General features: G+C 42.6%; 1 protein-coding gene across 3 annotated transcripts in view; it reads left to right on the top strand.

Moving 5' to 3' along the window:
• Window positions 1–293: 293 nt before the first annotated feature.
• Window positions 294–13,650, top strand: part of ENAH (ENAH actin regulator) — an 88,210-nt gene continuing 74,853 nt past the window's right edge. For all 3 annotated transcript variants that reach the window (XM_056487969.1, XM_056487968.1, XM_056487971.1), the window contains exon 1: window positions 294–739. In XM_056487969.1, the coding sequence (XP_056343944.1) occupies window positions 735–739 (5 nt within the window). In that variant the 5' untranslated portion in view covers window positions 294–734. The remainder of the gene's footprint in view (window positions 740–13,650) is intronic.

Raw genomic sequence — 13,650 nt, 5'->3', positions numbered from 1 at the left:
CGCTGTCGCCTGCCGGGGCTCGGGGCTGCGCGTTCCTCCCGCACCGGGCGGGGATCCCCGGCCGGCGGAGCCCGGTGCGGGCAGCGGGGAAGGGAAGGGAAGGCTCTGCGGCTGGCTCACACACCGGGAGCACCGGGAGCCCATCCCGCCCCGGGGCCACTCCCGAGGCCGCCACGGAAGAAGGTGCCGCGGGCGGGCAGTTCAGCCGAGGAGCCGCCGCCTCACCTGCGGCCGCCCCGTCCCTCCGCCCCACGGCGGGGCCGCCGAGCCCCAGCGAGCCGGCCGGGCACAGCGCGGCGGTGGGCGCGGCCTCCGCCGCCCGCCCCTTCCTCCCTCCCGCCTCCCTCGCTCTTCCCTCCCGCCGCTCCCGGTCCCCCCGCCCGCCGCCGCTCCCGCCGCCCCGCCGGTGTCTCCGGCCGCCCCCGCGCTCCCCCGCCCGCCCGCTCTCGTTCTCCTCCTCCTCCTCCTTTCCCCCCGCCCTTCCCGCGCGGTGGTTCGCTCCTCCCCGCCCCTTTCCCCCACCTCCCCGTCCCTCCCACCCCCGGCTCCCCGCGGTGGTCTGGCCCGGCCCGGCGGCGGAGGGAGCGGCGGAGCGGGCGGGCGGCGCTGCCGGGCGGGGGTCTGGCTCTCCGGGGCTCTGGCTCTGCGGAGGCGCGGCGAGCAGCGGAGCGGGGCGGGGGAGGCAGCGCAGCGAGCGAGGCAGCGGGAGCGGCTCCCCGACCGCGGGCAGCACCATGAGGTGAGCGGCCGGCTGCGGAGCGGGCGGCGGGCGCGGGGTGGGCGGCGATGCTGCGCGCCCCCCGGCTGGGACGGCGGGCGGCCGGGAACGGGAGCGGGGCGGGGAGCCGGGGGGATCGGCCGGCGGCGGGGGAGGGGGCCGGGCCGAGGGGAGCCCCGCGGTGGGGGAAGGGCCCATTGTTAGTGGCGGCGGGGGAAGGGCGGCCCGCCGGCCCCGTCCCCCCGCGGCGGCGGCGGCGAAGTTGCGGGCGGGGGGCGGCGGCGGGACCCGGGCCGGGCACGGCGTGAGCCCCGGGCGCCCGTCTCCTTTCTTTCTCTGCCGCTGGTGCTTTTTTTTTTTTTTTTTTTTTCTTCCTCCCCTTCCCCTCCGCCTTAGCCGGCGCGTGTTGCATTGCAGCAGCAGCTGGGCTTTTCCCTCGGTAATCAATAAAGAGGCGCCGGGGGGGAAGGAGGGAGGGGGATCCCCCTCTCGGCAGCCGGGGAAGTGTCGCGCTCGCAGGTTCGGGATGTAAACACAGCGGTGGCCGCGGCCGGGGGCGGCAGGCTGGAGGGAGCTGGGTGCCTGCTGCCTTCCCGCCGGGAACTCCCGCTGCCCGCCGGCTCATTCATTTGAAGGCGATTTTCTGCCTCCCCCCTTCCCCCCGCCATCCTCCCCCCAGCTCGCTTTTAGCGCCTGTTCTGTTTCCATAATCTGCTTTCTGGATTGGTGCAGGACCCGGTGAGAAATGCGGCTCGGTGGCCGAGCGCTGCTCCGGCTGCTCGGGGACGCCGTGCTCCCTGTAGGCCTGCCCCTCACTCAGACAGCTGGGGAAACGAGTTACTCATGCCTGCCTTTTTTTTTTTTTTTTTTTTTTTTTTTTTTTCCGCCTGGAAGTTATTGTCTGCCTTACAGTTGGATGTGAACCTTCTTTGTCTTAAAGACACGAGTGTAAGGTCCTTTGGAGTAGAGGTCCGGCAAGATTTGCGTGATCTAAGTCGGCAAATTCCTCTGCTGCATAAAACTGATGAGCCATTAGAATTCCCTGTAAATTGCAGGAAAATCCTAATAATTTTTTTTTTTTTTTTGTATGTGAGGGTTCCCCCTTTCAGTGCACCTTCAATGGAAAGGGTAGTGTTGCAGTGGGAAGCATGGGAACAATCTCCCTGCTGTTTTGTTTAGAATTGTGTTCCTGTATTTCCCTCTAGTTTTCTTTGTTAGCTGTTGGTATTTATGTCCTACGTTATTTTAAGCTTTGTTTTGTCTTGTGATAATTTATTTTCAGTTATTCGTGTTGCTCATGTAGAAGTAAAATACCTTGCAAACGAAAAGTTGCAGCTTGGAAAAACCTACAGTTTTTATCCGGATCCTTTAAGCAGAGGTGTTCTTTTTAATTATCCTGACAGCCTTTAGCACAATGAATGCTGCTAATCGAGCAGGACTTGGCATAAATACCTTGGGAAGCCCCGTGTAAGTTTGGGTTTCGTGCTGGCAAAAAGCACTTGAGTTGTGCGGGTGATGCTGAGTGAAGTGAGCTATAGCAGCAAGAGTGCTCACTGTTCACTGATGTAACTGCATGTGTGCTAGGACTTGTGCCAGCTTGGAGGGAGCACAAGTATTTCTTTCTCTTAACTAGCACAACAGGAAAGTGTCTAGGTTGAACCTACCCTTAGGTTGCTTATTTAGATGTTTGAATAGTTGACTCGCAGCAGTGAGTGAATTTAGGTAATATATTACTGGCTCGTGCCTGCAGAGCATCAGGCTGGTGAGGGGGAGATGCAGTTGTGACTTGGAGGGTCACTCTGATGAGTGGTCGTGGGGTGCTTCAAAGGAAACTGACTTCCAGAATGCTTGTTTCCAGCCCTCTGGAAAAAAAAGGAGCAAGCTGTACCAATTAAACTACACAGGCTAAAAAAATGATGTGGTTAAAGAAGTATTTTCTCTCTATAGAGGCACTATTAAATTCACTCAGTTTTGTTTAATTGGTCTGACTCCAGTACAATGGCAAGCTTTCACTGCACGCTCTCTCTTTGGACTTGTTTAGACTATGGTTGATGGTATATTTCTGAAACATGTTTAAACAATATCTTCATGCTGTATTTTGTTAAAAGGCAGTGACTTTTAATGTGCATTTACTGTTAAGGCAAGGTCTGATGGGTGAGGAGTGACAGGGTACATAGGACAATCAACCAGTATTTCATATACAGCTCCTCTGGAACAGCAGATGCTGTTAAATCTTAGCAGTTTATACTAAAAATATACTTTTGGCACAATACTGATGGTCTCGTGGAATGAGTAAACTGCATTCTGTCATTGCTGTTGGGCAGGTAAGTATGCAGTTGGTGCTCCAAAGAATAAAAAAATAAAGAGGTGAACTGGGATAGGGCGGGGGAAAGCACCCTCACTTTCTTTCCTGTGCTTTGGCTATTCTTCAGCCATCGTGAGCCTGAACTAATTCTGATGATTTTGTGTTAAAATCTTGGGTCTTGTCTGGGTGATTAGCTGGTCAGTTACCAAAGAGCAAACTGCTTTTCTTTCTGTCAAATAACACTAAACATCTTTGTGAAGAGCAGCTTTGAATGTTAAAATAATCAGCAATTCTGTAAGACACAAACACCGACACTCCACAAGCATTAATTCTTGCAGAAGTCTGCTTTGTATTCAAATTGAAATGATATGCTATTTGAATAACATCTGTTAGGGGTTTTAGGTTGCAGAGAAACTCTGAATATTGAATATCCCAGTTAAATGTTCTAGCCTAAGTATGAGGTTACTTGGTTCAGGAGCCAGCTTGAATAGGGCTGTGTGTATCTGTGTCTCCTGCCCTAGGTAAACAGCTGATTCCCACAAACACCTGTTGCTCTCTTTGTACTCTGCTTAGCTGACAGAAGTGCTGCCCCTAATACAGTTTCCTGAAAGCACTTATAATATAATAGGTATCCAGGAATGGGCATATTCTGTGAGGTTTCCACTCACCAGCTGACTGGAACATGGTGGGGGGAAGAGTGGTGAAGATGTAGGTAACAGCAGAGTTTGGTGCCCCTGTTCTAGTAATAGCATGACTTGCCATCATATTTGTATGAAAAGAATGTGTGTGAACAGACTTTTATTGTAGCATATGTTGAAGTCTGTGTTATAGATGCTGGTAAACACAACTCTGCTGCTAGAGCTGGGATTCTACAGTGAACGTTAGCTGAGTTACCTTCATTTATTTTTATTTTTTTTCAAATCAGGCTCATTTTGAATGTTAACTCCAATAAAAATAAATGAGCTTTACAAGATACTGACTTTTTAAAAATCAAACTGTACAGCCTTCTCTTGGGATTACTACATCCATTTCTTTGTGTGGGAAAGAATTGCTTTTCATTAGTGTGCTGGTCAGAAAGCAGACTGCTTAGTCAGGTTTTGTTACCCAAGTTCCCAAGAACTGGGAAAGAAACAGTATTTTTAGGAAATTTTAAATCTGAGTATTTCCAGAGCCCAGTATAATAATTTGTGTTTATGATGGGCTTCTATGCATATCATATATATGTGAATTTCATTCCATGTTTAGATAGGGCAAGCAGCTAAATTATTATAGATTTTGCCTTTTCTGAAAAGTCATGTTGTATTCTCACTAGTGTTTTCAAGCTAAAAGGGCAGCTAAATTTGTGGTCTCTAAACCACACTGAAATTTCTATTTACTTACAATCAGCAGCTTTTCTCCTCAAATATGTTGCTACAGAATGCACTTCATGTTATTTTTTAAAAGTTAGTGTATTTTATGCCTGGGTTGGTAAGCCTTCATTATATTTTAGGTGTTGTGCTAAGAAAACTAATGCCATACTCACTGTTTACTGAGTGAAAGCCTGCAGCAGAAGTAACAAAACATGTACCTTCGTTAGGACTAGGAATTCTTGAAGGAGCCCACGCACATTTCCTGGGGTTTCCAGGAAAGTGGGATACCAGAGCATTATTAGTGACAATAGTACAGTTCAGTCTGCTGCAATAACTGCAGTTATTTAAGGTGGTAAAATAGCACAGCAGCAAGGCCATCAGTTTGATGGTGACATTAAGTTATTGTTGGGTATGTAAGGTAACTCTTTGGAATTGTGCCTTTAGTTTTAATACTTGCCTGATTGGTGTATTTGAAATAGGAAGCTTAATTTAGTTGAGAAATATTTGACAAAATGTTGGAAGTGCAAGCAGGCAATTAAATTAGACTGGATATGCATAACTGCAAGCAATACAGTTCCTAAAATTGCTTGTATCTTAAGAGAAAAATTGGTGGTGTGGGCAGGTTTTTTTTTCAGGTGGATACAAGAATTCAGGTTACTTTCCTCGTTCTTAAATAAACTAACAGATGGACTGAGTCATCTGTCTGATAGAAGTGTGGTCTTTAGTTTGCACTCTATTTGTGACAGTTGCAAGTAATTTTTGGACAGGCTGTTTCTGCCCACCTGATATGGGATCTGACAGCTGTTTTGGCCGAAAGGCCTCTGGATAGTTTAGTGAATTATTTTGATAGTAAAAGTATAAATCTTTAAGAAATTACCATGTGAATGGAGAGTGCAGGAGTGAGAATACATTTTTTTTTTTTTAGACAAAGCTATTTATGACCATCTTAGCAATTATGTTGTCAGCCTCTAAAAATTAGAAACAGTCTGGGAGTGTGTATAATTCAGGAATGCTCTCTGGAAGGACATGTACAAGTTTTTTCTTGACTCTGATTCAGGGTTTCATGTTTGCTGTTGGAGGTCAGAAAACAAGAACGAGTTAGTTGGCATCCTGCTTTGGGCCACTATAGCCTAAAAGCCTTTTTTCTCCACTTCCATAAAAAGCAGAAACATTTTTCTCCCAGCACCTGTTTCAGTGGATGCTTTGCCCTAAAGTGACGTCTCTCGGCGCTGCCTTAGGCATGTGATTGGAAATACTTTGTAATGAGGGCTGCTTCTTCCCATGCCAGGGCAGCTCATGTGGAACTATTATAGAAGTAGGTTATTGAACCACTGGATAGAGTCATTTGCTTTCATTACTAGAGAGAGCAAATGTATTCTGTGAAACAGATATTACTCCCTTCTTTGCTTTGACCTTTCATCTAGAATTGCTTTTGACAGTTCATGCCTGCTTCTGCTCAGCAATGGAGAAATACATGTGCCAGCTCTTTAAACATCCAGGCATGTTTAGGTTTTAAGAGTGCTGTAGTGGTGAGAGAGAGCAGAAAATAGGTGCTTTTTGTGTTTGATTCAAAAAAATTTGACTTCTAGTAGAAGCTCAAATTAAGTGTAGCATTTACAGCAGTCACATCAGCCTTGCTGAGCTATCAGCTGTGATATCTGTTGGTGCCTTCTTCAGTCTCCCACCCCACCTTGCCCTGCCAGTCCTTGGGAATTCAATACAACTCCTTTGTGCTCTTGGGCTGTTAGAATCTCCCTTAGGATTAATGTGGGAGTGAAGCTGCTGTTGTGTCTGTCTGTATTTAAACCTGCCAGGTGAGGAGCCACTGCTGTGTCCCTGCTGTGCCTCTCCTGCCCTAACTTCCCTTGGGTTCTCACAAACCTGGAAAAGAACATGGTTTGTATGGAGCTTTTTTGGTTGAATAATATACAGGAACTTTTTCTCCTTTTAGAAATAGCTGCGCCACTTTATTTTAACTTTCAAATTTTCTAACATGAGAAATGAAAACGTATATTTAAGTCATAAAGCCTGATTTAAAAATGCTCCCTACCAATACTGGTTGTAGAGGAAACTGTTGAATTTTGCTTCAAATACTCCTAACAAATTGTTCCCTTAATTGCTAAACCTCTCCCCTGCTATCATGTATTACAAGTCTCCTTCACTGTAGCTATTTCATGACTAATGTTAAAAATGTTCCAGAAGAGAATGTGAATGTTGTGCTTACCAGCCTCTGATGGTGTTATGTGGTGGTGTGTGCTGCTCCTAACGTTATGGTTCTGTAGGCACTTATGGGAGGCTTATGGAGCTGCTGCTGGGGAGGTGATGTGACATCTCTCTGGGTCTCCTGCCCAAATGCTGGTGACAGCCTGGTGGAGAAAACAGGACTGTTCAGTGGGATGTGAGATGATGTGTCAATCCACTTTGGATTGGTCTTTCCAGTTGAACTGCTTGTAATAAGCACATGTTTTGGGAATCAATGCACAAGTTAATGTGAGGAATTGAAGTACAAGTCTCTTGTCTCCATGAGTAATCTTTAGGCAAGGCTTATTAAAAGAAAACACTGTCAATATTCAGGCAAAAAAAATAATTTGCTATTAGTAATTTCACATATTGAAAATTCTCCAGTCAAAGAAAGAACAACAGAAACAGAAAAAGAAGAACAGCAGAAACAATTTCAGTTTAGTCCAAAACTGGTCTACTTCTTTGCTAAGTGTCTGGGTTGGTGTTGTGTATTTTTTTTTCTTATTCTTTTTATTTATTTTTTTTTAAATTACGGTAAAGAAAGGTGCTGACATCAGGTGAAGTATAGGAGAAAGAAATGGAAACTGATTGCACTCCAGAGGGTGATACAAAAATGCTACTTTGCTGGACTGGTGTGCTGCCAGAAATAACTCTAAACTTCTAGTTTGCAGCACAAACGCAATTGGAAGGATTTTGTTTGTAATTGTTCTTTCACTGTGTTTTCTTCACAAATTTGAAATTTCTGTTTCCTGAACTGGATTACAAAATAATCTATACTCCCTTCAAATTCCTTACAGAAAGAGAGGTGAGGTTGTTTTCTGTAGTATACTTGCCACCTAATTCAAAACAGAAGAACTTTTAAACCCTGGAATTAAGCAGAATGGTAAAAGAGCAAGAATAATCATTGGTATAGCTAAAACCTGTATTATCTGTTAGTCCCAGTTTTATAGCAAGTGAAGAAATATTTAAATTTTCTATTTAGAGGAAATCAAATTCTATGAATGTCCTTAGAGCAATTTCCTAAAATGTAGTTTAATGCCTAAAATTTTTTTTAGACTACTGCCTGCTGTCAGTTTATTGCAGGTTACTGTACAGTGAAAGCAGTTTTTAAACTTAAATGCTTTGGAGGACATGTAGTTAAGATAAGTTTTATTGTGGTCCCATCTGGTGAATGCTTTTTCATTTCAATTTTATAGACCAGTATGTCTTCATATTAGAAGTTTATATTTTGTGGAGATTTCCACTGAAGTTGCATTTTTTGCCTGTCGTATGGGATTGAAAATGGAAGTACTGAATGGAAAGATGATTTAAGATTCTGTTGTAGTTCATATATTTCCAACAGAACTTTCAATACTGCTGCATTAGTGGTATTTTTACTGGCATTGGTGGAAAGAGGTGGTTGGTAGTTTTAGGTTCCTTTCAGCTTTCTGGTTGACTTTGCTAATGTGACTTAAGCATATGCTCTGAGTAAATCTGGGCACTGAACCTGGTAGTATTGCTGCCTAAAATCACTAGTTCTTCAAATAACTTATGTTGAATCTATGGCTTTTTTCAGGTTCCAAGCTTCCAGCTCCAGACAAGCAAGAATTTTTCTTTTCCAGCTAGTGTATGTTGTTCATGTCAATAATGCATTACAATGAACACTATGTACTGCTACTCATTTTGAAAACTTGTTTTCTCCCTGTATTTTCCTGTATCTCTTTGCTCTTTGTTTTCTTTTAAAAGCTTGCAGTCTTCTATAAACAGTGCATAGTGATGTGTACACCTTTTATTATATCTCCCATGTTCCTAGAAAACTTGTGCTGTGTTCTTGAACACGTTTGCAAAGCCCATTTTTAGAAACCTGCAGTTTGCTACTGTGGATGATGGTAAATGGACTTCACAACTTCAGAATAAACATAGTTACCTATTGTCTGAAATAGGTTGTGTGGCCAGACTGACAAAACAGTGAAAGCTAATCCAAATGAGCCTAATTTTGGCAGAGATAATGAATCAAAATAGTGAATGACAGCACTTGGAAAATGATGAGTATTGAAGTTTAGCATTTGTATATGTAAGTCTAATCACTGGACATGCTACTTAAGAGCAGGTGTGGTTTGGTTTTGGTTATGTACTACTTTAGCAGAAATGCTGATTTTTTAAAAAAATTATGTTTAGAGGTACTTTTTTTCTAGTTCAGAATACTTCTGCTTTAATAGAAATCTCTGAATATAGTCAGAGGTTATATCACGTTTTAATTTATTGTCACACACTGATGTATTTAGTTGATTCATGTTAGTGTAAGTGAAACAGGAGGATGGTGCAAGAAGTGTCTGATGTATGTATGTGAAATAAACATGTTTGGGACACAGGACTGCCTTCCTATGAACCATCTAGATATGAACCATCTGGTCTGAAGTTGGCATCTGGAGACAGTAGATCTATCTCTAGTGGTCAGTGCTTTTTTTCCCTTGGTTAGAGCCTGCTGTTTGAGGGGTGAGGAAGGCATGAAAGACCTTTCCTGTTCAGTGTTCTGACCAAGAGAAGGCTGAGGAGAGGAGAGGTCCATTTTGGAAAACTAGCAGGGGACTTGTGTCTAATCATGAGCAGGAGGATGAGGAGATGAGTGATCAGAGCACTTGAGTAGTAAGTGTTTGAACTTAGCACAAGTTGAATCCAGTAGTTCAACTGCTTCTTTAGTGTTATGTGTTTGGAGAGTAATTGAGAATGAGGTTTTGAACCATTTCAATGGTTTCCTTGGGTTTTCAGCTACTGAGTGGAAATGCAGTAGTGGTTTTTGGATAAAATTTTTACTTTGAGATTGAGAAAGACCAAAGCAGTAAAGACATGAAAGAAGTCAGTCAGATTTTGCATCTTAAAGATCTCATGCTGTAGTTTGAAGGCTTGTGGTGGTACCACTGTTCTAGTTTCCACAGTGTAATGTGGTGAGTCCAGTAGCCTTTAGTTTGGTGATCAGCTGTGTTAACTGCATCATATATGAATTAATCTCAGGATGATTACTGCTGCACTTTTCATCTGACCTTGTGTAGTAAAGGAGTGCTGTGCTCAGGGACTTGATTTTGTATTCTGGCAGTATCTTTGAGTAGTCTGTTCATGAAGTTTGGAGGTATAGGGTGGCTTCAGGCTTCTTCTTTGGCATACTATAAAGGTGACTTTGAAGCCAAAGGGTATTCCTCTTATTTTGTGTACCTTCCTTAGTTGCTGATAGAACAGGTGTATGTCACTGTTTCCAGCAATAGCTAAATCCACAAATGGATGGCAGTAAGACAAGCACAAAGGTTGCTTGCAGGTTATGAATACTGTTGCTGTAGCTGTGTTGCTCTAAGCTTATAAACATGACAAAGATTTTATAAGGAGAGGCAGTATCTTTTATTAGATCACTGGCTGCAGTGGTGGGGGACAGGACACAGGCAATTTCACACATCCAAGGGCTGAGTTCCTCAGAAAGTTGCTCAATTTTTTGCAGACACCATGTGGAGATTTTGTACTGTGTGGATTGTTGCAGGCACATTGCAGATACAGATAAATGTTACTGTGTGGTTTATTTTTCATAGGTAGCTCATAGTCTTGATGTCTGACAATATTTGGTGTAATTCTTACTTCAGAGCTTAAGGAATTGGGTGCTTGAAAACAGGTTAGCAGCTGTAAGATCTATTTAAATTGCTATTTGTTTTTTTATTACTCTACAAAGACAGTGTCTGCATAAAGGAAGTGGAAATTGCTTTACAGTGAGCAATGTCAGAAAGTAAACCTGTGAAAATATTTTTCAGATGTTACTATTTCCATGTAAAGCATGAAGATATATTTTTTCTTTGAAGCACCTGACTACTGGAAATCACTGGAGGAAAAGGATGCTTGGAATGCCTTTTCTAAAGAGCCCATCTCTGTTATTTTTCTGAAGACATGGTCTTGGTCACTAGTGTGACTTTTGTATAGTAAATCTGTAAGATGAAGATAGAAGTGGATTGCATTGCAAGAGTTGCATCTTTAGACATGACTAATACTTAATAATACTTAATAGTAGGGTTTTATTTTTTCCCTGTTGAAATCCCAAGTTGCCACAGTATAGAGGAGTCTAGTTCTGAGTACCCTGGGTGTATTGCCTTGAGTTTCCATGCCTCCTTTTCTTAGGGCAGATGGATGCAAAGCAAGCAACCTCTCTTCTTGCAGTGATCCCTGCCCTGACAATAAAACAATACCTTGATATGAAGACTGTTCATGTAACTTTGAGGAATGCTTGCAGATTTGGTGATTTGTGTAGTACCAGTCTCAGCATTCAACAGATTTTGAGTCCATGTATTTAAAATCTCACATTCTTTCCTTCTGAATTTAACTACCTCCTGGTCCTTGAGTATGTCTGTGCTTGGGGTGGATGCAGGGACTAGACTTACCCCAAAACCCTCACATCAAGTATTTTGGTTGCAATTCTCAGTGAGCTTACCCTGGTCTTGTCATTCCCTTGGAGTGGGGAGGGTGTTTAAGAAAGAACTAGCAAAGAAACAAAAACCTGAGAGAGGATTCTCTCCAATTTGCAGGTGCATTATTTTATATAATTTATGATGTATCAATGTATTGATTTCCCAACCACTTGTGTCATTGTAGTTTTCTTTTGGGAACATGGTGAGGTCTTATGCAATTCATACTGTCTTACAAAAAACTTTCCCATGAAGAGGCACAGAGTTTAGGTGTACATACGTTGTTATGAAATCTGAAAATAAACTGATTTTAAATTCAAAGTAGTTTAAGTAGGTGCTAATTTTTAATATTTTGTAAGACAAAACCAATCCCCCAAACAATACAAAGCAAAACCATGTAGAAACAAAGCCATTGGTTTTTCTTTCAGAATTTGAGTGCCTTATTTTTTTTTTACTTGGTATGACAGAAATATTGTAAAATGATGAAAGCATTTCATGCTTAAGAATGGAAGTTTTGTGCATCTAAGAACTTTCTCTTGGTCATTACTATAGAATTAAAATGTTGTTCACCTTATGCACTGCAGCAGGGAATTTTCTCTTGGCAGCACCATATCCTCCAGCCACTTAAATGCACGGGATCACTTTAATATAGAACAGAGTAAATGCTGGATAACATCTTTGGTGGACTGGTGACAAAGGTTACGTTTATGCTGTGGATGTTTTTTTCTCAGGAAGACTGGGGTTAATTGTAGCTTGGCAAGTGAAAAAAAAAAAAAAAAAAGTTCCATATTGTTTTTCTGCAGTAGATTCCTGTTGCTATGCAACAAACAGAATGTCACTTAGTACAGGATATATTAAATTGGTATTCCCGGCACATATCTGTGCCCGTTCATTTTATACTTGAGCAGGAGGGTATGGTTGTGGCTTCCTGTAGCACTGGAGTATGAAGGATGGGTTGGAGCTGCTATTCTGGGGCTGTGGTGACGTCAGTGCACTGGCAGAGCCTCCCTTTGTTTTCGGGTGGATGGGACACCTGTGCAGCACAATCAGCCTCCAACCAGACAAAAAGGGGTGGTGGTGATCTTCCCCGAGGTGGGATGGCATTGCCAGGCAACGGGTTAACACTTCAAAAGGGAAAAAAAATTGTTATATGGGAAAAATATTAGGCTGTGAATTGTGAAAACCTTTATATGTGATGCAGAGACAGTTAATGCAGATGGCACTATCTGAATCCTGAAACCGAAATATCTGGTTAATTTTTAATGATCAGATTTAACTTGAATATTTGAATATGTTCGTAGCTCCTCTGCCTACCTCCCCATTGCCCCCAGGGCTAAACCCAACCAGTCTCAGCATCTAAATTCTGTGCACTTGCTCTCAATGGATTCTGGAATAAATGTTTAGAGCGTGTTTGGGAAAATTACCCTCTGTGGCTCTGGAACCAGTAATTAAGTAATGGACAAATGACAACATCTGGTAAGGCATTATTTTATAATCTAGTTAGTCTTCTGTAGTGGAAAACAAGACAAAAGTAATATTTGAAATCTAGAAGGATGTTAATTGGATCTTTGCTTCAATGTCTGTCAAGCAATATAGATGTTTGAAATACAGAAACTGGAAAGCTGAGGATTTGTAATACTGTGGTTTTGTAATATATGAATTGTGTCTCAGATGTTTATACTATGTAGTAATCCATCTTGTTTTAGTCAGTTTTCTGAATTTTCGTGTGGGTTTTGAAGACAATTCACAAAATCTAAGCTGAAATTAAGGTAGATACTTAAATTAGCAGGTGAAATAATGTCACTTTCTTGCTCTTAGAACTGTCTAACATCTCTTTAAATCTGAAGCAGATTTGAAAGTAGGTTTGAAAAAAATACTACGATAAATGTACTTAAGTGTGGCTTCTTAATAAAGCAGAAACCAAAAGAAAGAGTTGAAGTAAAGCTAGGAAAAGATTCAAAACACCTCTCAGTACTGTTCTCTTGCTTGTTTTGCCAAGGGGGTGTCTCTGATCTATAAAGCATCATTGAGCAAGCAGCCTTTAGTAACACAAATGCCTCTCTCGTAGTCTGATGCTTAATTCAGACCTCAATGCCAGGGAGTTGTGTGCCTGCTCTCAAACAGGCACACAATAAAAAACGTTTGTGTTCACAAAGAGACCTTCATGCAACCTAAAAAATTATTGTGGCATTTGGGAAGATCAAACCTGAGCTCTGTCACAAAAATGATTTAAATACATGGATGGGGATGCTTGGGGCTTTTTGCTTCCTCTTTTGGGAAGGGGAATCTGCTTCTATTGCACAAGTGTTTGGCAATAATGAGAAAACTGCTTGTGACTTTCAGTGCTATGATGGCTTTAGTTCCACCTTTTGGCACAGGGAACAGCAGGAATTTGTAAAAATGGCTCCACTTCTTGAGAAGGGAGGCAGAATATAATTTAATTGTGAAGATAGTATTTTCATCTGTAACTTCAATGAAGTGAACTTATTTTAGTGTGTAGATGGAGAAGTTCTAGAATATATCCAGGAAATTGGGAAATTTGAGCTGTAAGTTTTAAGTAGTGTGCTGGTAGGCTGCTTAGATAAATCTTAAAGGCACTCAGAGTAGAAAGTGGATGTTCTG

Source organism: Oenanthe melanoleuca, chromosome 3, assembly GCF_029582105.1.
Source record: "Oenanthe melanoleuca isolate GR-GAL-2019-014 chromosome 3, OMel1.0, whole genome shotgun sequence".
Taxonomy (NCBI): domain Eukaryota; kingdom Metazoa; phylum Chordata; class Aves; order Passeriformes; family Muscicapidae; genus Oenanthe; species Oenanthe melanoleuca.
This window is presented reverse-complemented; position numbering and strand designations above follow the sequence as displayed.